Source organism: Electrona antarctica (assembly GCF_951216825.1).
Source record: "Electrona antarctica genome assembly, chromosome: 14".
NCBI classification, from domain to species: domain Eukaryota; kingdom Metazoa; phylum Chordata; class Actinopteri; order Myctophiformes; family Myctophidae; genus Electrona; species Electrona antarctica.
Window position 1 is genome coordinate 41,538,403 of NC_136795.1, and position 24,175 is coordinate 41,562,577.

Sequence of the window (24,175 nt, forward strand, 5' to 3'; positions counted from 1 at the left end):
ATCATGCAACACCAGACAAATGTCTCAGTGGTAGGTACCAGTTCAAGCCCACTGATTGTACTGTGTTATGAAATAGACGTACTACTGCGGAATTAAACTGGCTTGTGTATTCTAAAATATAGGTACTGTAAATGCTGCAGTTTTGTTTGCTACTACTGTATTTGTTTTCACATTGATTACAATGATGCCGTACTTTGAAAAATAAGGAGTAACACTACTGTGTGTGCATTGTCTATTCTCAACATAGGTGGAAGTCCTGCCAGCTTTCTCTCCAGAGCAGATAGGAGAAGTGGTACTGACGCCTACTAGCACTGCAAATACAGTTTACATCATCAACATTGTCTTTAATCACCTGGGCAATGGCACCAGATTCAAAGAATTCCTCATTTACCTGGAAATAAATGCAGCAGGGGTAAATATCCAAATGTTTTAACGTAATCCAGGCTTTTGCGAGATTGTCTTAAAGTACCGTAACTGTATCCTGTTTTTCTCATTCGCATTTTCAGGCAAACCTTGGTTGCGGGTCATACAGTACCATGTAAGTGAAGTTGTGTTGTAACGCATTCTTTATCGTTTAATTGAGTTGTCACTTGTGCTGGATATATCTTGTGCTCATGTCTTCCTCACTCATGCCTTCCCCTCTCTTTTGCCACCAGCTTCAAAAGGTTAGACATGGTCATTGCTTCAGCCCAACCTGATCTGGCTGCATTCATTATGGCCATCAAGGACCATCTGATGAGCACTCTCCCTAAAGGTGAGTTACAGTACAGGGATTTAAGTATTATCTAATATCTCAATGCAAGCAAGCATAGATGTGCTACGCGTTTTGATATCTATGTGCTTAAGTCTGTGTTCTGATGCTTTTTGTTCAGGTTGCCATGGGATTCGGCCACCAATTGTGGTAATAAAGGTGAGCGATTGCTTATATCTTTCCATGTGTCATTTGAAGGGTTTAGTCAATGGAGACTCTGTGCCATGGCTGAGGGAGGTAGGGGTGCTGGGGGGGCTGTAGCACCCCCTCCCCCCAGGCACAGCCCCCCCTCGAACAGGAGAGAAAGAAAAAAAAAAGAGATTTAAATATGCTGTATCACAGTATTGGCACCTTATCCTGGTTAATTGCCTGTGTCAGTTCGTTCATATATAACTTGCGTGTGGAGAGGGAAAGTAAAGGCCACGTTTGCGCGTGAAAATGCGCGTGCATGATGCGCGTGCACGCGCATTTTTGCGGCGCGCGCTGCGCGCGCCCACCCCCGGGTACACGTTCAGCCCCTGCTAGTGTAAAGTACTTCCCGCGGGCCTGCTCTGTGCTAATGATATCGGTTTTTGTCTTTCTCCCAGTGCAAAGTGACCTCAGCCAACGGTGAGTAGCTTAATGTTTACTAGCAACCTTTCCTCTCTTTGCTTCTCATTGGAGACAATTCTGAAATTAATCAAACTCACTCTCTTACAGAAAGCCAACTGTGCAGTGGTGTCAATAGGTGAGTGTCCCCTGATTTCCTCCATGCTTTGACATGCACACGTGCTTTATACTTATCCATGCAGATGCATCATTTCTAAGTGTATAGCATTTCAACTCTTCAGTAAAAGAGAGGGCTATGCGATAGCTGTCAATAATCAGACTCAAACTCACAACACTGTGAATACATGGTATATACAATATAAGCTTTTGTAGCCCAATTGACTCATTCTTAATTACTTGTCTCTATTTCACAGCACCGCCTTGGAAAGCTACTTGGGAAGAAATATGACCGATTCCATCTGCAATTTCAGCATTGAACACTATGCATGCCTGCCTCAGGTAGCTCTTTTAAATGGCTGTATTCTTTGTACAGACATAATTAATGTAAAATGGTTTGATTTCATGAATTTTCTGTTATTTCAGCAAGTCAAACTCAGTCCAGAGCAGATATCAATGCTCATAGAGTGCAAACTGTCTGGCAACATGAACTACCCCAAAGAAATGTGGAAGCTGTTCTTCATCAAATTCTCTGCAAATCTTGGAGATGCTCTTCAAATGCTTTCAAACACGGTAAAGACAATGGCTCATAGGCAAAGTGTAGTTTGATAGCGATACACACTTGCATGTGAATGTACATATTGTGTGAATATGTTTTTCTCTGTGTGGGTGTGCGCATTTCGCTTGCTTATAATTATGCTTACGCTTACAGTATGTATGCCCGAGACATCGAGACGACGGTGAACAGAGCGCGAACCGAAGCTCCGGTAGTAGTTGTTGTTCTTCCTGCTCCGGGATCAACTCCTCTGGAAGTGAGTCGGAACCACGTAGGAGCCGCCACGAGTCACCGGACTCCGAGGCTAGGCTCAGGGCCACTCTCCTCGCGGGGATGCAGACTCGGGCAGCAGCCCGTGCTGAGACCAGGCCCCAGGCTACAACCGAGCCGCAAGTCACAGCCGCACCTGAAGCAGCGCCCCACGTCGACGCTCAGAGCCAAGCCCCAACTCGACCCCAGGTTACCTTCGAAATGGACAGGTCAGAGTTGATCGATATTTTCAAGAGGGCCTCCCAGCGCAGCCGTCTGAAATGGCCGGCTGAGCACTTGGCGGCGGCGGAGGGCACGGCCCGGGATGCGTTCGGCGAGGATCCAACAACTCCCCGCCCCAGACAGATTCTGCCTTTGGCCAAAGGTCTCGCGGCGGCGCTCGGCGCATCCTGGGAGCACCCCAACACCCACTCCTTCCCCCCCACACACAAAAGAGATCTCGATTGTGCGGACATGAAGAAAGTGGGTCTGGAATCTCTACCCGAAATTGAGGCCCCTCGGCAGAAAGAGCCCACGTCCATTCTGCCGCAGGAAAAAGAAATGTCCGCCATGGTGAAGAAAGCGTACGCTACTCTGGCAAACTCCGTGAAAGCCATTAATGCCATCACTCTACTCCAGAGCTCTACCACCGACATCTTTTTGACGGCGGGAGAGGAGTTGGAACTGGAAGACGTCCACGAGCTGCGCAGGCTTCACGCAGAGACGCTCGCGTTGACACGGTACAACACTGAAATGACAGGTAAAGCTATGGCTGCCCTGGTGGTACTGGAGCGAGCTAGGTGGCTAAATCATTCCGACACCACCGCCGAGAGAGACGCTTTCTTAGACCAACCCATCCTACAAGAGAATCCTTTCTCGGGCAACGTGGCGGATTATACGGCCAGGCTCGAGCACAGAGAGAAAAGGATCCAGGCAGCGCAAGCCTACATGCTGACGGAGAAAAAGCCGCAACACAGCACCAGAAGAAAATCAAGAAATAGATCCTCTTACGACCGCTCCACGAGCCGGAGGGACAACGGGAGGGACCGAGACCCCAGACCCTCTTTCAGAGACCCCTCTGCTTCGGGTGGCCAACAACACCGACAGCAGGATCGTAAGAAGAACACCGGGACCCACAGACAGCCGTCATCCTCGAATGCAGGACTTAAGCGTCATCGCCACAGGGGCAACAACAACCACAAATAAATGACACTTTACCGGGCCTCGTGCTACTTGCGCAAGCAGAGCGTGCAAGTACTGCTGGGTATGTATGTCGGTATACTCCACCGGCCAATGAGGAACCACTGTTCTTGATGACGTAACTAAAGTATGTTTCAAAATTGGTATAAGGTCAATAGGGGGTATGTACTCATTGTACTGTATCGGCTGGGTATGTTTGTATGTTGGTGTCTTCCACCGGCCAATAGGGGGCCACCATTCTTGGTGACGTCGTAACTAATGTACGTTTCAAAGTTGTATAAAGGGTGTAAAACATTTAGAACAGCAATTGTAGTAGATTTAAACCAGAAGTCATACCAGGCAGTAGACGCTGTATTTCAAAGTAGCTTTATATATTCCAGTGGTGAATGCATATCATGGTGTGCTGTTACATGTTATGTCCTTCAATAAAGGTATAATATTACTTAGAATAATTCACAATGCAATCAATAATCACATGGATACATAAATGCCAGTATTCTTCTAGACAACCGTGACTTACTACTAGTATGGTAATTTAACTGTTCCCACCACGACACTGGAGGATCCAGTGAGTGGCGTAGAGGCTGGTCGGTGACGTCAGACCCCAGGACACTATACAGCGGCTCGCTCGTATGGCATGGGTATCGTCTTGAACTGCTGAAGGCGTCGGAGGAGAGCACCGCAAAACCTTTAGCGTCTCGCCTAAAGAGTAATGTGGCCTCTATTATTGAGGAACTCCTCAGCGGCTCGCGTGAGGAGTCAGGTTGTTGAACACAGAGGTGACATGAGTTGGGGAGGGAGAGCAGCCTTTTAGTAGATTTCCTTTTAGTAGATTTCCAAGAAATAAGGAAAACGAGATTGTTCAGGAAAACTAGACCTATACGGTAGATAGAAGACCTCACTCTACTTTTTTGAAAGTCTTAAAGGGACATTTCACCCTTTTTGAATAAAAATATATGTTAATGACGTTTAGAAGATTTAGAACACTTTTCTGGGGGTCTTTATGTGTGTGATATGTGGTTTTAGATATTTTAGATTTTAGCAGTGAGCCCAGTGTCTCTGATGTCATGGACACTGCATGGGCTCACTTACTTCCTGGACTACAATTCCCATAATGCTTTGGTGCACTGCTCCTCCTTGTGGATAGGGGGAGGGCTGTCTTACTGAGACAACATGTAGTCCAGGAAGTAAGCTCAGAGCCCAGTGTCCATGACATCAGAGACACTGGGCTCACTGCTACAATCTAAAATATCTAAAACCACATATTACACACACAAAGACCCCCAGGAAAGTGTTCTAAATCTTCTAAACGTCATTAACATATATATTTTTGCAAAAAGGGTGAAATGTCCCTTTAAGGCTAAGAGCATCATCAGCGGTCTGGTACCTCTCCTCTCTCCTCGGGTCTGATAACTGGGAGCCACTCTGCTCTGAGGGGTTTTATATATGTTACTGGTGGTGAGGTAACTGTTGTCTTTTTTTTTGCCATGTCTTAATTTATTTGAAGATGGCTGGCGCCAAATAACTATTTTTTTCTTTTTCTTTTTTCAATTCACTTTTTATTGAATTTTAATCAAACATACATGTAAACGAATTGACAATACATACAACAGAAACAAAACAAGACTCAGTGAGTTATTTCAATGTCAATGTCATCTACATAAAATAAAATAAATATAAATAAACATCATCCCTATTTTATATTAAAACTTGTATTTAATTTAACATGTTTAGACTTACACCACATGTCATATGAAAACATGAGCAACCCTGATAGTTGCTCATGAACATTGATAGTACTATTTACTTTATTTTATTTTACTGACATAGGGCACATGCATTTTGATTGATTGATTTAAGTATTTATTAACAGTTTGCAGAATTACAGTACATTTCGAGCACAAACTCAATACAAAGGCTGTTAACTGTGAGTGGACGACCCAATTAAGCATTACACTTGTTTACAACAGGGTCCACCATGTTCAATTCATCAAAACATTTAGAGACGTACAAATAGACACTTCTGTATAGACAAAGAACAGAACAGGAATTCATCATAATGGAGGTAAAAAGGGAAAATAAACATATACAGTGAGGGAAAAAAAGGGGGGGGCGGTGGGGTGGGGGGATTCAGATTTTACGGGGGCCAGTTTCGAATTGCGGCCGTCCGTAGGTGCCCTTTGAGAGCGGTTTTGAAGGAGTCAAGGGATTTGCATGTCTTAATGACTGTTGGTAGGGCGTTCCACATTTTGGTGGCATAGGAGCGAAAATAATTTAGTCCCTTGTTTGTGCCGAATGTGGGTTGTACATGGTTCGTTGCACTCCCTCTGGTGTTGTGGGTGTGGACTTCGTTAACATTAAGGAAGTATCTAGACAGGTACATGGGTATCTTGGTGGTGTATCGAATCTTGTGGACCAGACCCATTGCAAGATGCTGTACTCTGTCATCGACCCTAAGCCATTCCAGCCTGTCGAAGTGGGCAGGGGTGAGGTGGGTTCGGGGGGTGAGGTCAAGTAGGAGCCTGACCAGTTTGTTTTGGGAAGTCTGGAGCCTAGTTTTAAGGGCCTTTGAGGTGCTGTGGTACCAGGAGGTGCATGCATAGTCAAAGAAACCTTGTACAAGGGCTCCTGTTAAGGTCTTCAAGGTGTTTTTGTTGACCAGTGAGGAGATCCTGTAAAGGAATCTTGTTCTTTGGTTGACCTTTTTGATTACGTTGGTGGCCATTTTATCACCGGAAAGATTAGCCTCCAGGATGGAACCTAGGTAGGTAATTTCATCTTTACGTGTGATAACATTGTCACCCACTCTAACCAAGAAGCCATTTGCCTTGCTGAGATTACTATTAGAGCCAAAGAGAATGGATTCAGTTTTTCCCAGGTGTAAAGATACATATACAGTACATACATACGGTACAGGTAAAATAACACATTCACCTTCTTTCTTAGCAAAGATTAAAATTAACAAACTAATACAACACCCCTGCTAGGGTGAGAGGGGGTGAAACATGAACTCAATGACACCTGAGAGGGATGAGTATAACAGAACAGCGAGGGGGGATTCAAAACAATTAAACATATGGCATGATTGAATTTATGCATTTCTGTGTCAAAGGGTATACAAATCCTGCCCTGGGCTCCAGATTGCTCAGGGCCGGCCCTGGGGGGGATGTCCTCAGGAGATTCCATTTTCTGCCCCCTGGACTCTGCTGCTGTCTTCTTCCTTGAGATCAGCTTCTCCCTCCCTTCTCTTTTGAGGCGAGGCCTTATTTGCTCTTTGTTGAGCTGGTCATTTTGAAAGTAGCTCTCAAGTCCAAAAAGTGTGGACACCCCTGGTTTAGATAATACACCTGCAGCAGTGCTCTACAATGTGTGCACACAAGTAGGACATGCAGTACATGGCCTACTTTGTGCAAGGTGCAAGTTGACAGCTCAACAGAGTGCATTTCTTGCTTAAACAATGTTGTTCCTCTGAATGCTATGCCTCAGAGGAGTGTTGTTGCGCCAATGCGCCATTTTTATGCAAAAAAATCACACCTGTGTGAAGTGATCGAGGGGCGCTAATATATTAAAGTCTAACTCATGTTGATTAGGTGATGTAATGGTGATATAAAACCAATGGTGCCAACACAAAAATTAAACGCTGTTAACAATAAAGAGGCAATATGACATAATGATGCACATTATGACGTACATTTTTCCCTTCATTGTCAATGGTGTTTACAAAACAAACATTGAACCAAAGACAAACATTAAACCTGTATATAGGAGGGGCTTAGCGTGTGGAGCAAAACGTTTGAATCCTTGCCAGAACCCAAGGGGTATGAGCCCACTGCCACGCAGGTCGGTAAAGTGACCCGTGGCAGTCGGACGAAACGCAATTTTGGTGACATCTATCACAAAGCATGTGCCTCATGCCAGTTTGATGGCCTCGTCGTTAGGGGGCGCCAGTCTACCGCAAAACAGTGTAGTGTTGGCAACGAACCCTCTAACGCGGTGCGTTTCAAAATGGATAGAGTGCACGTTCGAGGAGATAATAATTTCTCAAGCCAGTGGACAAGCAGCCGTCATTCTTCAAGACGAAATACTTTCTCGGCCAAGAATATGCCATTCAGGAAGTGCCTCGAGATGAAAGCCTGAACGATTTCAACAGCCGGTATTTCCTGTTCGTCAAATGCACTCAGGCCGCCATAACCCCCTGAGGCAACTGGGAGTTTGCCTAGTGAGCTACATCGACGACTGGCTTCTTGCAGACTCAGAACGTGAGGCACGACAACACACCAGCCGGGTGGTGAGTCATATGCAGTTCCTGGGCTTCAATTTGAACTACGAGAAGAGCGGGTTGGTCTGGTCGTGTCGAGGAAAATAATCACTACAGATGCCAGTCTGACTGGTGGGTGGGGCAGAATTGCCAGAGGAGTGTGGAGCGATGAACTGAGGTCTGCCCACATCAACTATCTGGAGCTGATGGCGGTGTGGTTAGCCGTGCGACACTTCAAACCTTTTATCAAGGACTGTCACGAACTGATCAGGACGGACAATACAACGACCATGTGCTACATCAACAAGCAAGGGGGACTACGGCCCCATCTGCTACATGCACTGGCATGATACCTAACACTGTGGTGCGACACACAACTGAAATCAATCGGAGCCTCTCACGTTCCGGGGATACAGAACTTGGGAGCGGATCTTTTGTCCAGAGGGAGGTGCCACTATGCAGACTGGTCCCTGCACAACGCAGTGGCAGCTCAGCTCTGGGACAGTTTTGGTCGACTGCAAGTGGACCTGTTTGCCTCGGAGGAGGCAAACACTGCCAAACGGTATCACCTATATAAGTGATACTGGTAGCCCCAGGGTGGGGCTCGTGGAGATCGTAGATAACTTGGCAGCTCCCGCTGCGTAGAGACCTCCTGACGCAGGCAAAAAGGGAGATCTTCCATCCACGGCCGGGAGACCTGGATCTATGTGCCGTGACAGGATAATTCAATTGTTTCAGCCATAAGCGGCGGGTGGATTTTACCTTTAGCTAGGTGGGACGACGACGACCCAGATTTATTTCCCCCAGATGGTCTAACAATGTCATGATTTGACCAATGTATTACCAATCTCGTACACCATTGCTCACGAAAGCAAGATCCTTGACCCAATTACAGCCACTGCATCTTACCTTTTAATTAAAGTAAAAGTAGTCTGAGGAAAAGGAACAGTTCTGTTCCCCGGACATTGTTTTGGGCTATTTTGGCTGAGATGGCTCTGTTTGTCAAGTCTCAAGTCAGTGTGGAGATTACCTGGCGGCCGGCGGTGTTGCTTAATCTCAGTGGGTGCTATTTGGCTTATTATTTTTTCAGTGGGTGCCCAAGCCCTCAGGCACTCCCGAAGTTGATGCCGTTGTCTCAGACCCAGCCAATCGATTGCCTGTGACTGTATACAATTCTTCTGTGATCAGTGATCACATCAGACGACGCAATCTTCATTGGCTCATTGCGAGCTTCCTCGCTTGTTTATTTAATTAACCGGGGTTACCTTCGTAACCTATTGTTTATGTGTATATGCTTATGCTTACAGTATGCATGCTGATATGATATATGATATATATTAGCCAGACAACATTTATGTGGGTTCATATACTAAACACCTGAAACAATAATAGGCATTTGAACATTGTCAATGAAACCTCATGAAGAGATTTTCTTTCTGTCCACAGACTTTCCGGCCCCAAGGTCCATCCATACCTCTTGTGCTTGATGTACTCGGGGAGGTCACTGTCGATCAGTTTACTCCACAAGAGCTGAAAGATACGCACTTTATACGGAAGTGGTTTCAACACAATCTTAAGCCTTTCCTCCCCCATGCATCTGGAGAGTTTCTGTCTTGTCTCAGCAGCAAAGACTTTAGCTGTGAAACCTACCAGACTTTGTAAGTTTAATTACATTGGGTGCTTAGCGCTTTTTCCATCCATATGCTTACCATGTATGTACTTTGTATCTGGTATTTATACCTGTTTACCTTTGCAGAGTGGCTGCTCTGGGTCATCAACCAGCTCTCGACAGGCACAAGATGCAGATGATCTATTCAGACTTCATTGCAGCCTATTTACATCGGAATGACACAGACGGTGCTTGTCCTTTTTGTTCTAAAATAGATCGACAAAACAAATTGCACATTCTATAGTTAACAGAAATGATCTTGACAAGTGAAATGAACCATTTGCTTGATGTGTTTTCAGTTCCCGGTTGTATCAACAATTCCCTCAACATCACCTACTCACTACAATTGATTTTTGGACCTTTTATTCACCTTGTACCCCTTCTCGATCTCATGCAACTCCAGACAAATGTCTCAGTGGTAGGTACCACTTCATGCCCTCTGAATATACTGTGTTATGAAATTGCCGTATACTGCTGCGGGAGTAAACTGGCTTTTTGTCTATAAAATCTAGATGGACACCATAACCTTGCTTGGTCCAGAACAGTTGGCTCAAGTTGCTACCATTCCTGGGCAGCTGATGGATACTGGAGACGTCAATGCTATTCTCAATCATGTGCCGTCCAGAGATCTTGCATCGTTCTTTGACGAGTTCTCTCCTGTAGCAGAGGTATATTGTCACTTCCAACTGGCCCCTGATGAACTTTACATAATAAAACATAATACATTTAGCAATGATCCATTTATCTCTCTGTTAACAATCACTATTTCAACATAATTGCTGATAGATGTGGGAATAATAAGATAGCAACGACTAAATAGAATTAATCACAGGAAACGCTATTGTCCGTAATCTGGGCACTTAGTAATTGACAAACATCTGGGGAAGACAGAACATGCTATGAAAACAGTTGAGCTTGTAGAACGCCTAATTATTTAGATATTTTTAATTGCTGAATAACTGTGATTTCGATATAAATATATCTGCAGTCAGGCAAGTGTTGACTTGTAAGAATTATCCAGCGAGTTGAAAATGGACAAGATTGCCTCTTACTGACTTATGTGTGATTCAGATGTCAACATGTCCACATGTTTGTGCATAAACTTCTTTGTACAAGTGCATACGCTGAGGTCATCCTGTCTGGTGGTGACTAAAGGAGCCTTTGCCATCAAGGCCCCCAGACTCTGTAATAGCCTACCAGAGGACCTCATAATAACTAGCTAACCAACCTGTTTTAAATCACTTAAACTCCCATTTCCACAAGAAGGCCTTTTTCTTCCACTAAAACAGTAAGCACTTGGTCAATTCATGTAATTTCATTATGTCGCTGCCTTGCCTCTGTTTCTGACTTCAGTCATTGCATTTTTGTTGTGTTGTTCAGCCAATTGTTTTTTAACTGTAAAAGCACTTTGTTACGAAACACTGTTACAAAAAGTGCTATACAAATACAGTGTATTATTAATTACTAGCCCTTACCCGTTGTGAGATATTGCCCCCCTCCTGGGTGCGTTTTTAATTCACTAATAAATTCATTATTAATTTATAATTTGTTAAATTGGAAAAAGGGCTTCGTTAAGACCTCCATATTATTATGGTCAATGCCTGTGTGAAAAGTGGGAGCGATTGGTGCAGGCGGTGAGGAGATAAGGCGATGTTTCTGACAGACAGACACACATTCAGACAGACACACATTCAGACATTCGGTTAATTATAGTATGATGATGATGATGATGATGACACTGTCAATTGATGCTTGCAGAGACTCCCTCTACCAGCATCTGTATACTCGGCCCTGCTGCAGCAGATCTTCACACGAGCCAACCTGTCAGATCTATCGATCAGCGACACTGTGGTGATGGTGTGGTTGGAGAAGAGACTCAGGCCATTGTTTGTGAACCTGACGGTGGAACATGTGACACCGCTATTCAACATAGTTAGATATAGGTCCTGCAACACCAGCCAGCAAGTGTAAGTTTGTTTTAACCCATTTTGGGCGGGAGCCCCTTTTGGTCTTAGCATTATGTTATGCTTTAGCTATTGAAAAATAGCTATTTTTCATGTCAAGGACCCCCAGAATTATCTCTATTGGGCCACGGACCCCCATCTCAAAATATGTAGTTCCAGGGACCCCCCAGAAGCAAATATTTGAGTTAAAAATGTTCGCTCTGAAATATATATTCAATGATATATTCAAAATCGTTAAAATGTGACGCAAATCATTGAATATATATTTCAGAGCGAACATTTTTAACTCAAATATTTGCTTCTGGGGGGTCCCTGGAACTACATATTTTGAGATGGGGGTCCGTGGCCCAATAGAGATAATTCTGGGGGTCCTTGACATGAAAAAGGTTGAGCACCACCGACATAGAAACATGGGTTTTTCAGAAAAATGTTAGGATTTAGAAGCCTTATTTTTTTAATCGACCTCAGTCCAAAACGGGTTAATCGTTTTAACCAGCCATTGTCTTCGCAGGATGTCACGTGCATTTTTGTTTAGCCTGTGGTGCCCAATTTATTTTATTTCTGTTTACTAAAAAGGAACTTATTGATAGAGTACATAAATGTCATCAATAAAGTTTCATCGTATCTGATCTTTTCAAATCCCACCCGCTGACACCATCCCTCTGTTTTCACATTGAATAATTGGGGAATTTGTGTATGAATGCTTGTGTTTTCCCCTCAGGGTGGCTCTACTGAGTGGAATCCGGCCAAGCCTTTCCAGCAGCACACAGACTGAAATCCAACATCAAATCCTGAAGTCTCTCACAGGTACGTTTTATGAAATCTTATAGCTTCGCTAATATAACAGGCAGCATAATGGAAGCTAATATTTTCCAAACACACTCATGTTTCTGTCCTGCGTGCTTGTTGCAGTAAGTACTAGAGATGCTCTGTGGGTAATTGTTCATTATTACATTATAACTCTGTTGTCTCTGGTCAGCACTGGCAATATCAACGGTGATTCATATAGAATCCTCTTGTTCACCACATGGGTCAGCCTGAAGATTAAAATTGTAACAGTTAACAAGTTTCAATATGACCACATTTTAGCTTGACCGTTTTGACTAGTGTACGATAGAGCTAGACCACATGGTGTGGTGGTGACTTTGTTGCTTGATGCAAATTCCAGTTAAACAACTGTGAATTATTTGTATTGCCAGGTATGTTCGCATTTGTGAGGAATATACAGTAGTTTGCACATTACACTGACGTCAGTCAAGCAGTTCATTGCGACCGACTTCATTACTATGAAATCGTGCATTTCCCGTCAGTCAGTCAGTCAGTCAGTCAGTCAGTCAGTCAGTCAGTCAGTCAGTCAGTCAGTCAGTCAGTCAGTCAGTCAGTCAGTCAGTCAGTCAGTGCATTCCTCAAAATCCCCATACATGGGAAAGCCCCATATAGTGCCCAGGTCTCGTGACATCACATGACATCATCTTATTGGCCATATATGGGCTTACCGTATATATGGAGATCCCTGATGTCATCAATATTTATAAACACAACCCGTGTAGGAATTAGTATGTAGCGCCAGCAACTCTGACCTCAAACCCGTAGATCTCCATATATGGATATATGTCAGAAACTGTTCTGACATTCCATATATTTATCCTTCCCCATCCATCCTTCCTCTTTGATGTCTCCCTTTTTACTGATACCTATCCATTCAAACTCTATACGGGCATGCCCCAAAGTTATTAGTGCAGCCGCGCCCAGCAGCAGAGTTCTCAACAGGCCCGGCCATCATCAAACCCTGTACACTCAAGAGAATGTCCCCGCTACCACCCTTAGATCTCCACATATGGAGCTGACCAGTTCTGACATTCCATATGTTGATCTGACCTCATCAATCCCTGTACACTCAAGACATGCTCAGAATTCAGAATTCAGAATTCATTCCATGTTGATCTGACCCCCCCCATGCCAAAGCGCCAGCGCTCGCCCAGCAGTCAGCCGGCAACGAGGTGGATGCGTGCCGTGCACGAAAGGGCGAGGTCTCTTCTCGCCCTCAGGCGTCTTACTGGTTATATAATAATAGTTTGTAACGCATACTGTACTGTATGTTTTTTTTCTTCGCCCCACAGGATCAACTCCGTTGCGTTGCTATGGAAGCAACAGCTTCATAGTTTTCCTAAAGTCATCTTTCTACGACTTTCCATTGCCACATTTGACCAACATGCTAGCTCTGATTCCACCAGGGCGACAGCAAGAGGTATAAAGGTTTTCTTTGATATGTAAACAACGTTACCTACATGTTTTGAATGCACTCCTTTTACTGTGCTGTACACTAAAATCCTCTGTTTATCTGTCTGTTTATCCACAATGTACAGATGTAACCAAATGGACCCGTATGGGTCCATAATTAAATGAACCCTGTGTGTATAGCACTGGTCTAATCTGCACCATGTTGTTTGCCACAGCTGATCAGTACCATCCATCCGTCTGAGCTGGGCTCCTACCTCAGACAACCAGACGTAGTGGACGATGGGACAGCGCTCTGCACGCTCTTCCGGGACTTCAAGCACATTATCGAGTTCTTGGACAGAGTAAGAATTAAGGGCTCGTTTATACGTTGTTTTACGAACGTGTCACTACTTTTTTCCCCCCCTTCGCTCCTTCTCATGTCTCTTCTTCGAAAATAGCCAATCTACAAGTTCACAGCGCGATGCGTTGTGACTTGTGAGCTTGTAGATCGGCTATATTCTGCAGATATTCACCCCAGAATATGGATTGCTGCTTTGAGGAGATCATTGTCAATGGCTGTCTTCGACCATCAACTCCCTGATTGTACTGTTTTCTGCGAATGTTCACTCCAGAATAGGGATTTCTGCTTTAACCCATTCAGGGCGGGAACCCCTTTTGGTGTTTTAAGAAGAAAATAAAAATAACTGTTTTATGTGTAATGTCTCTCTGAAAGATGGAAATAAACTATTCATTCATGTTATGCTTTAGCTGTTGAAAAATAGCAGATCTAGAAGCTCATAGCGCGGCATCGAGTGCCGCGCTACGAGCTTGTAGGTGTGCTATTTTTGAAAAATCATGAAAATGTGGCGCAAATCTTTGAATATATATTCTTTCAGAGTTTCAATTTTTAACTCAAATATTTGCTTCTGGGGTGTCCCTGGAACAACATATTTTCAAATGGGGGTCGGCGGCAAATTCCATATAATTTTTGGGGTCCTTGACATGAAATATTGATAACCACTGATATAGAAACATGAGGTTTTTCAAAAAGACATTTTTTAAATTTCAACGTCAGGCCATAAATGGGTTAAGGAGATCATTGTCAATGGCTGTCTTCGACCATCGACTCCCTGAATGTGTGGCATGTTTTCTATTACCTTGTTATATGACGCTGGTCTGGTTTCTCCCACAGGAGGAGCTCCCTAATGACAGGAGGAGCCTGGTTCTTCCCTGCGTTTGGCCTCTTGCTTTGAGTACGAGCGGCGAAGCTGAAGTGAACCGCTGGTTTGATAAAGGCTTGACAGACTACCTGCAATTCCTCAACGTGGATCTCCTCAACTCTTCCGATACGCTCGGCGCCTCCTGCATCGCATTTAAAAAACTGTAAGCTTTCATTTATGCTGTTCAAATGGAATCGACAATATGTGAGGAAATTGTTGCTTGATTATTATTGTATGTAGAGCCTGGATCGAAGAATGACAAGTGATTTCATTCCACAGTGTCTCCGTTCTGGGAAGGAATAACACCAACAGTTCCTTCACACAAGATGATGCATACAACACTATAAAGACCTACCTGCAAACAAATGGTACATAAGTCCTTTTAGTTATTTAACAAAACTGTAGCCTCAGAGACCACAGGCATTTCCTTTTCAGCAAAACTGTGACTAAAATTAAATAGCTATTGAGAGACATACTGTAGACTGTAGTAAAGTGTTAATTCCTCTTAGTTATTTAACAAAACTGTGACTAAAATTAAATGGCTGAGACATACATAGTAAAGTGTTCATTTAACTTTAATTCAGACTGCAGATGTCGATGTGTAGTTTCAACATTTTTGACAGATTAATATCTTATATTTCTTTATTTTTGTATCTTGAACTTCTAGGTTCATCATCACCAAAATGCTTCAATAAAACGGATCCTATGCTGAACTCCACTGACTGGTTTGCACGCTACATCGGCACATTCATAAACCATGTGACGGTCGACGACCTTGAATCATTTGCTCCAGAGTCTGTGGTATGTAATTGTACACATATATATGTATACAGCAGTAACTATAACTAGAGACATAGGTATATCCTTTTGTTATGTGCTATCAGTGTGTAATCTTACAAAGTGTGCCATGTTGTTGCAGCTACAAGGCTTCGCTGTGAACCCTGCAAACATTGAGCTGTTTACGTCGCATGGCGTTCCTCAGACTGTGATAGACCGCTACACAGAAATGATCTATTTGGAGAATCCTAATTTCAACCCACTTCAGTGAGTTCTGATTAAAGTCCATCATTCATTGCACCACACACAGTCAAATCATCAGTGAGGTCTATTTGGGTTTTGGGTAACACTTTATTACTGAGACTTGTATTGTGTATTACTAGTTTTGCAAATAGCTAATTCAGTCATGTTATTGACTTATATCTCGTTGTAATTTCCTCCTTGTCATTTGGAATGAACATCATTTGGGTTTGATCTTCCATAGGCTTCCATCCACACTCCAATGCGTTGTTCCAGCCTCCGTCTACACTGCCCTGAGTGAGGCTCAGGGTGTCACTCTTCTGGGAATCCTAATCAAGTCATGCACAGATTTAGACCCTGCGGTGAGTTGCCTACATTTATTAGACAACAGATATCATTTCTAATTGCTAATCGGGCTGTCGGAGTGGCAGTGGCAAAAAAGGAAGGCAGTCCGCACACTGTTCTTGAGCCCCCAATGCAGGGCCGGATCTAACATATGGGCACTTTGGGCACGTGCCCAGGGGCCCTTGGGCACCAGGGGCCCCTCTAAAAAAAAAGAAAAAAAATGAAAATGTCCCTGCTAATCCGAATGAAATAAATGGTGTTATTGTTGGTGAGAAGGCAGCTGAAAAGTGCAATTGTGTGTAAAGCAGCAACAATGCGCTAGATTGGCTATCACTCTGGGGGGGGTAGGTGACCGGAAATAGGCCAATATAACGGCATAAAACCGCCTCAAAACGGCCCCAAAACAGCAAAAATGTTGTGAAGGGGGGCCCTTCGAGCTACAGTGCCCAGGGGCCCTCAGAGGTGTTAATCCGGCACTGCACCCAGGATACTTTATTTGAAGAGAAACAGTGGATTCTCTTCAAATAAAGTATCCTGGGAGCTCAACTTAACAGTGCGCGGACTGCCTTCATATAATGGGTTGGGATTCAGTAACCTTTCCAGACATGCAAATGTCTAAAAAATTAACAATTTTGACCTGAGATCAGATTCAAAAAATGTCTTCCACATCCTGACAGTTTTCTGAAAAAGCTATGTTTCTATGTCGTTCTTCGATTTTTCAAAAATAGCAGACCTACAAGCTCGTAGCGCGCCACTCGGTGGCGCGCTACGAGCTTGTAGGTCTGCTATTTTTCAATAGCTAAAGCATAACATAATGCTAACACCAAAAGGGGTTCCCGCCCAAAATGGGTTTTGCTTCCAGCACCTCCTGACCTTCTCTGCACGCCCACTAGGGGGCTGTACCGCCCCGCTGATAAACACTAGAGTTATAGGATCATTGTATTACTGATGTGCTTTACTTTACAGATCTCATCTGCCCTCACATCAAATTGCCAAACGGTCAACGTGGCTACGATCAGTACTTTGGGTCAGGCCAGTACAGGCTTATCGCCGGCCCAGATCACTGCAGTGCCTCCATCCGTGATCGTGCAGTCTCTACCAACACTTCAGAGTGTATCGGGATGGAGCTTCAGCCAAGCTTCTACTATCATACAAGCCCTGGTCACTGGAAACTACCAGGTAGCCTATAGCCACTGTTCAGCCTCATTTGTGCTTTAAGTATTGTGAATATACCACCAGTCATCTCTGGCTTGAAATTCTATGATTCGATTTTTCATTCAATTTGAATTAAAACAATTCATAATGTGAAATGTTCTCTCAGTTCAACACAGCTAGCAATTTGCTCAGCCTCGGCTCTTTGGTCAGTGGACTATCTACACAAATGGTATCTTCCATCCCACGGCTGGAGGTGCTCACAACTGCTACCAATGCAACATTCATCACTAACATGCTGAGTGCGACACAGATTGTGCAACAGACTTATGTTAATCAGGTACAGCTAAGTAGTTAGTTAATTGGTTGTTGTTTTTTTGTCATTGCATTGAGCTTTTCTTTTACCATTTCGAATAGTGTCCCAAAACCAATCTCATTGAACTTTTCCTTTGGAATTTAGATCATTCAAGTCAACTCTGCACCACAACACTTGTTAGACACGGTTCCAGATGACATGGCCTTCCATATTCCCAGACAACATTTTTCCTCTTTCACGTCAAGTTCATTGTCCCAACAAATCCTTACGAAGTTTAACAAGAAAAAATGGAAACGCCAACAGGTAAAGCTTATTTATTTGATTTTAAAGCCAGTAGCTGATGCCCAAAATTATGATATGTGATGATATGTAACAAAATAATATATGATTATCTACTTTCATTGTTCTGACTTCTGATTCTTATTTGTGCATTTGTTACAGGCAGTGTTGTTTTTCGGCGTAGTTGCAAATGGATTTGATGAGCCCGATGAGTAAGTGTAACATCGGCATATTGATGTTCACTCATGGATTATATTAAAAAGAAATGATACACGGTCACGCTGATCATTAAGTCTTTTAATCTCAGTGACCGCAATAACATTAGACGACCATGTGTTTTATTGTAGCCTTTCTACCGAAGTGCTGCAAGGATTCACCTGTAGCCGAATTCAGACTTTCTCCAAAAAGAAGATAAGGCGTCTGATTAAGGCTTGCAGGAGGAGGTCTGGGCGTCGGAGGGTAATTCTCAAGGAAACACAGGTAAATGTATATGTTAAGTTAACCACATGAAGGGCCCTATCTTGTGCCACCCAATTTTTACTATTTTTAAAATAGTTTAACTCTATAGCCGATCTACATTGACACGTTGTGAGCTCAACAGCGGCGCCCAACAGCGGCGCCATGTTGGGCACTGGCCTACTTGGAACGATGCAAGTTGGAAATGCATGGCACCCCCTGTGGTGGTGTGGAACGCGTGAATTTGAAGTCTGTGGGGCGAACGGTTCTCGAGTTACGTGGATTACACACAGACAGACGTACAGAGACTTGGTGCATTTATAGATAGATTTGAATTTGAAAGGGTTTTTCAAAATAGTGAAAAGTTTAGCGATAAGGGGTCAGGTAAGGGGTGGTGCAAGATATAGGTCGAAATCTAGTATTCGGCCCAAATAGCCAATCAATTAGCTCACAACCCATCTCAGCGCATTGCGAATGATGAATATGATGATTCTCAGCTGATATAATCAGTGTAGCGGGCCTACTGTACATTATTATTGACCACTGGGGAACTCCGGGAAACTGGCATATGCCGAAGGGGATAAGTGTTTAAAATGTTAATATGCTTTGTCTTGCAGCTGACTTGCATGTATAACAACATCAAGAAGGAAAAGCCTCAGGACTTTTCCAACTACCCCTCAGATATGTTGTTGTACCAAAAGTGAGTGTGTCACTGTACTTTTGTTTTGTTATAGACATTAATTTCAAAACATGTCAATCGGAATCGTATGTATGACATGCATGTGTAATTGCGTATGTATGTATGTATCCACCAACACAGCTATGACTATGTCGAAAAAGCCAACTGCAAGTCCTACTTTAGAGCAACGGGACATGCAGACTTTGATGTCTTGTCCAGCACTTTGAGTGGGAAGAAAGCTACTCTGTTGACGAATGCCATCAGCTGCTTGGTGAGTTCTATCAGAAATTAGTCAACATGCGGTGAATAATATATGAAATATCAAGTCAATATGTGAGCGACGCATGCTCACATACTGATGAGGGAGAGGTGTAGGTGGAGATGTCTATAAATGTTATGTTTGATTGATCAAAGACCAGTACAGTATTTATGAATATTGCGACCCCTAATATATTTGATCATGATTTCCCATTGTCACATACAAATTAATTAAAGCTGCACTACATAACTTTCCTCTTCTACCCCGGATTTGATGTGTCAGATCCAACATGCCCTTTGACATCAATCAACCACCCCCATTATATGTTGTATTGTATTGACATATACAGACATCTGTATATTGGACATTTTCGTTAAAAGAAAATGAAGTTACGTAGTGCCGCTTTAATGAAAATGTTTTAGTTGAGTATTATGCTATCGGTGACTACGAGGCGTTATCCCTTGTGAGCAGGAACGTGAACTCTCTCCATCATTTGATTCATCACACAGGGCATAAGTGGATCAAACATCAGCCAAGAGAATGTGGATGTAATTGGATCCATGTCTTGTAATTTGGATCAAAACTTCATTCAGAATTCAGACTCTTCAATCTTGGAAAAGCTTAAGGACTGCAACGATCTGTCTGATCAGCAGATTGTAGCCATTGAGAACAGACTCATAAATGGCAATACCAAGTATGGGTAGGTACAATTGATTTAGTATGTATTGTCTCCACCAGGCCGAAGGTATGGCCGAGACTATGTTTTGCACCCTCTCTGTCCGTCCGTCCGTGTGTGCGTCCGTGCGTGGTGTGCGTGGCGGCTCGCCGGAACCGGGCTGGCCCCCTGGGCGCGTTCCTGGGGGTCTGGATGTTTAGGGTACCCCCCGGGGATCCCCACACGGTAACTCTGTCATTTCTCGACCATTTCGGACGTGGGGCGGCTCGCCGGAACTGGGCCGGCACCCTGGGGATGCCCACACGGAGTTGCACTTGCACCACTTACTTCACACGGGTGTGATTTTTCACATTGGTTATAGTACCACCAGGACATTTTTTGCAATTTTTAAAAAAAAATATTACTCCTGCAGATTTTGTCCAAACATCATTTTGCACAGGCGTGTATTAGCACCGTGCATTCTGTATATGTTCAATAAAAAGCATTTTCATCTGACCAGTGACCACTGGCCAGTTTCTCCGTTTTTTCACCATATGCTTTCAACTACGCACCCCTATCAGTTGGGAGCTGTATGCACTCTGATAATTATAACTTTTTAATCAAATGCACTCATGAAGTATGAGCGTCATGTGAACCATCAATGTGCAAGATGTAGAGTTGTTTTGACTTCTAAGCTGTCTATCATGTGTTTTCCAGACATCCTACAACATGGAACGTAAACACTCTACTGGGCCTAGATCCTCTGCCGCTGTACTTGAGAGAGAACTTCTGGAGAAGATTTAATAAGGTTTATGATTGCTATTTATTTATAATTGCTATTTATGCTCTTTCATTTTTCTATTTCTTTCTTTGTGTTGTTTCTATCTTGCAACTCTGTTTTAAAGTGTGCTATAAAAAATAAAATCCTGTGGATTAACAGCGAAACACACGGAGATTCTTGAAGAAGTTCTTGAGAAAACAACGGAAAAACAAAAGAAGGAAGAAGAGGCTGGGGAAATTGTTCAAGGAACTGAGGAAGGCGTTAAGATCTAAACGAGAAACTGGTAGGCGATACTTTTTTAATCTTTCCCTTTCTTTATTATTTGTAGGCAATGAATGCTTCACTGTTACCTGAATAAGGCAGCTTGAAAAATATCTCTATCCTATATTTGTTGTTTTTTGTTTAGTCAGTGGATGTCCAGACACATTGGGCAACATCACCAGAGTTACAATAAGCGAGGAAGCATTCCCGTACGGATATGATGCCACCGCGTTCAACGACTGTCTGAGCGCCCAAGTAATACAAGAGAACTTGGCAGAACTCGCCGGGAAAGTCGAAGAGGACGAGTTCAAAACTATCATTCTAGAGAAGTTACACAAGGTAAAGATCATAAAACAATGGTTAATTGATTCGCTTGCTTTCGAGTCACCTAGTGACCTAGTTCTACTGGATGCTACTTCGTATGTACAGTAATTTAGTACAAGGCTGTGCTCTACACACCAGGGGTTCTCAACCCCTGGTGTAAAAGGCCGGGGACCCCTGGAAATGCTTTGGTAATGTCTCGGGACCCCCGCCCCGCCCCCTCCCGACCCCCAATATAAATTGACTGCTACAATAACCTTAATAATACACCATACAAAACACCATAAATAAATACTGAAACCAGATATAATCATTAGGGAGGTGTATGCATGTACTATGTGTACCATGTAAACTCTTCATTTCCATTTTTCAGTAAAAAAAAAAAGATTGTTTTGTTTATTTTTTATAATTTGGGGACCCCCCAAAATAATTTGGCGACCCCCGAGTGGTCGCGACCCACGGGTTGAGAACCACTGCTCTACACAGTAGCTACCAAAGCCCTCCCTCTCTCTGTTGCATCAATCTGTTCTTGGTGAACATACCATTTCACTAGTTGACAAAAGATAATTATTTATTGAATGTTATGTTTTCCAGGCATTTCCTCGTGGCCTCTCAGACAAGGACACACAACTGCTCGGCTCGGTTTCTCGTATGGCCTCTGTTGAACAAATCCAGCAATGGAACGTCACAGAGTTGGACACACTGGCTGCACTGATGGACTCCTCTGATGGAGAATGGGACTCGTCTAAAGTATGAACACGAACACAGCCACTGAAAAGTCTTCATTTTACTCTGATGGTGTACAAATTGACATTTTACACATATCGCAACTTTGCACACGTTTTGATTATAATTGTTTCGCTATTTTACTTGTCTAGTACATTGAAGGATATTGATGTATTTATATATTAAATATATACATCCCCCCCAAAAAAATAAAAAAACAAAATAAAGGTTTACACAGACATTTGCACTCAAAGGTCCACAATGGAAATAATCCGTTTTATTTTATTTGGATTATTTTGATAGACCAAACATGGTCCTGCATTATGCATTTATGTCGATAGGGTGGCAATTTTAATAAATGTACAATTATTATTATTTGTATTTATTGTTTCAGAGCAAGGTCATCATCACCAAGTATCTGAGTGTTTCCGGTAACAGCCTCGGCTCCAGCGAGCTCAACGCTGTCGGAGGACCCAACCTGTGCTCCCTGGACGTCAGTGTGTTACAAGGCATCAACAACGGCAGTCTCAAGTAAGGACAATTCATGGCTTTATTTACAGTGGTGTAAAGTAGCTTACATTTGTAAAGTGCATACATTTACTCAAGCACTGTACTGTATAATTCTGAGGTATTTTACTTCACTTCAATATTTCCAATTTCCACAATGTGTCGCATGTGAGCTTGTAGATCCATTATTTCTTATTTGTATGACAATTAATGGTCAATTTTAAAGGTTAATGTAATCTTGACAGCCTGCACTAGGCTGCACTTGATGTGTCAACCGGAATCTCCACCTCTCTGTAGCCATAGAATGGAAGTGAAAGGAACATGCCTGTTTCACCATTTTCAACCTGCCATGTTTTTACCCTATTCCCTATTGATAAACCTGAAAACAAACTACAAAATCAACCTATGGTTTCGTCTCGCTTATAGTGGGAGTTGTGGTATTTTAAGGCTTGAGGATGGTAAACCAAAAATCCCAATAGTATATTTTTGCATAAAAAAACGGTGTATTTTGTACTCAACAGAAATGCAGATGCATTGGATATCACAAACTGCTCCTCTGACCACAAGGAGGCGCTGTTTGCCGTGGCCAAAACTGCTTTCCCACTCGCCTCTACAACTACAAGAGCTGAGACAGATGTGTTGACATCCTATCAGTTGCTGGAATCATATATGCGTATGATTTTTTAATCATCATAATTTCTAATGTGTTTAACTTTATCTGCAATGTTACGTATGTGTTTGCTAAGTACACGCATGAAGCAAACCACATACATTCAAATCAACTTTAATTTTCATTTCATTGACTTAAACTTCAGGGGAGAGTTAGTATAGATATATCCAGTAAGAAAGGTAAAATGCCCATATTTGTAACCAACCTTTATGCCTTTTTTTCTAGCTGGTGCTGATAGTGCCGTCGTAAAAAGCCTGTCTTCCGCCAATGTCAGCATGAGTATGGATACGTTCCTGAGTCTGAATCGACTTGTCATTGTGGTACGTGCTATTATCCTTTATGTGTTTTTCCTTCCCACCATTATGTACTCGGAGCTGCATCATCAAGCACCTCTCACGTAACCTTTGATGTGTTATTTCATCATTATTTGAATAGGATCTCACAGTGAGCGAGGTGCAAGGTCTCCTTGGTAATAACATCGATGACCTGAAGACCTATGAGAGCCACAGCAGTGTGCAGGAATGGACGAGTAGACAGCTGCAGACTGACCTCGACACACTGGGCCTCAATATGACCGGAGGAATCACTTCAAATGTAGCAGTGACAACAACCGCCACTGGAACGGACACAACCACCACCACCACCACTACAACAGCAGCAGCAACAACAACAACAGTGGCCTCATCAGCCTCGTGTAAGTTGCGACGGATGCCTAAGCACTAAAGCAGCACTGCTTTTGTTGTGAACTATCCCATCAGATTATTTGAAGTTTTTCTATAAAATTGTTACCCTCCCTACCCTACCCTAAACCCTCTGCTTCCCTTTCAGGTCAATGCAAAGCAACACCCCTAGTGATCCTCTTGTCCACGGTCGTTGTCTTCATGTTCATCCAAATGCAAGCATGGGAATGGATTGTAGAAATACCATACTTTTCACTAACTATGTAATGTATTGATGTT

General features: G+C 43.1%; 1 protein-coding gene across 1 annotated transcript; it reads left to right on the plus strand.

Moving 5' to 3' along the window:
* Positions 1–7,632: 7,632 nt before the first annotated feature.
* Positions 7,633–23,939, plus strand: mslna (mesothelin a; the record flags this gene model as incomplete). The annotated part of the gene is made up of 31 exons (XM_079520863.1): positions 7,633–7,799; positions 7,865–8,063; positions 9,166–9,377; positions 9,476–9,576; positions 9,688–9,806; positions 9,901–10,056; positions 11,147–11,355; positions 12,074–12,159; positions 13,473–13,600; positions 13,809–13,934; positions 14,765–14,955; positions 15,072–15,160; positions 15,460–15,593; positions 15,712–15,836; positions 16,054–16,171; positions 17,121–17,333; positions 17,476–17,646; positions 17,767–17,925; positions 18,064–18,113; positions 18,249–18,381; positions 18,975–19,057; positions 19,178–19,307; positions 19,805–19,995; positions 20,668–20,758; positions 20,891–21,014; positions 21,138–21,331; positions 21,908–22,063; positions 22,434–22,570; positions 23,068–23,219; positions 23,442–23,536; positions 23,652–23,939. 31 exons carry the CDS (start codon positions 7,633–7,635, stop codon positions 23,937–23,939), a joined length of 4,527 nt encoding a protein of 1,508 aa, XP_079376989.1.
* Between the last annotated feature and the right edge of the window lie 236 nt (positions 23,940–24,175).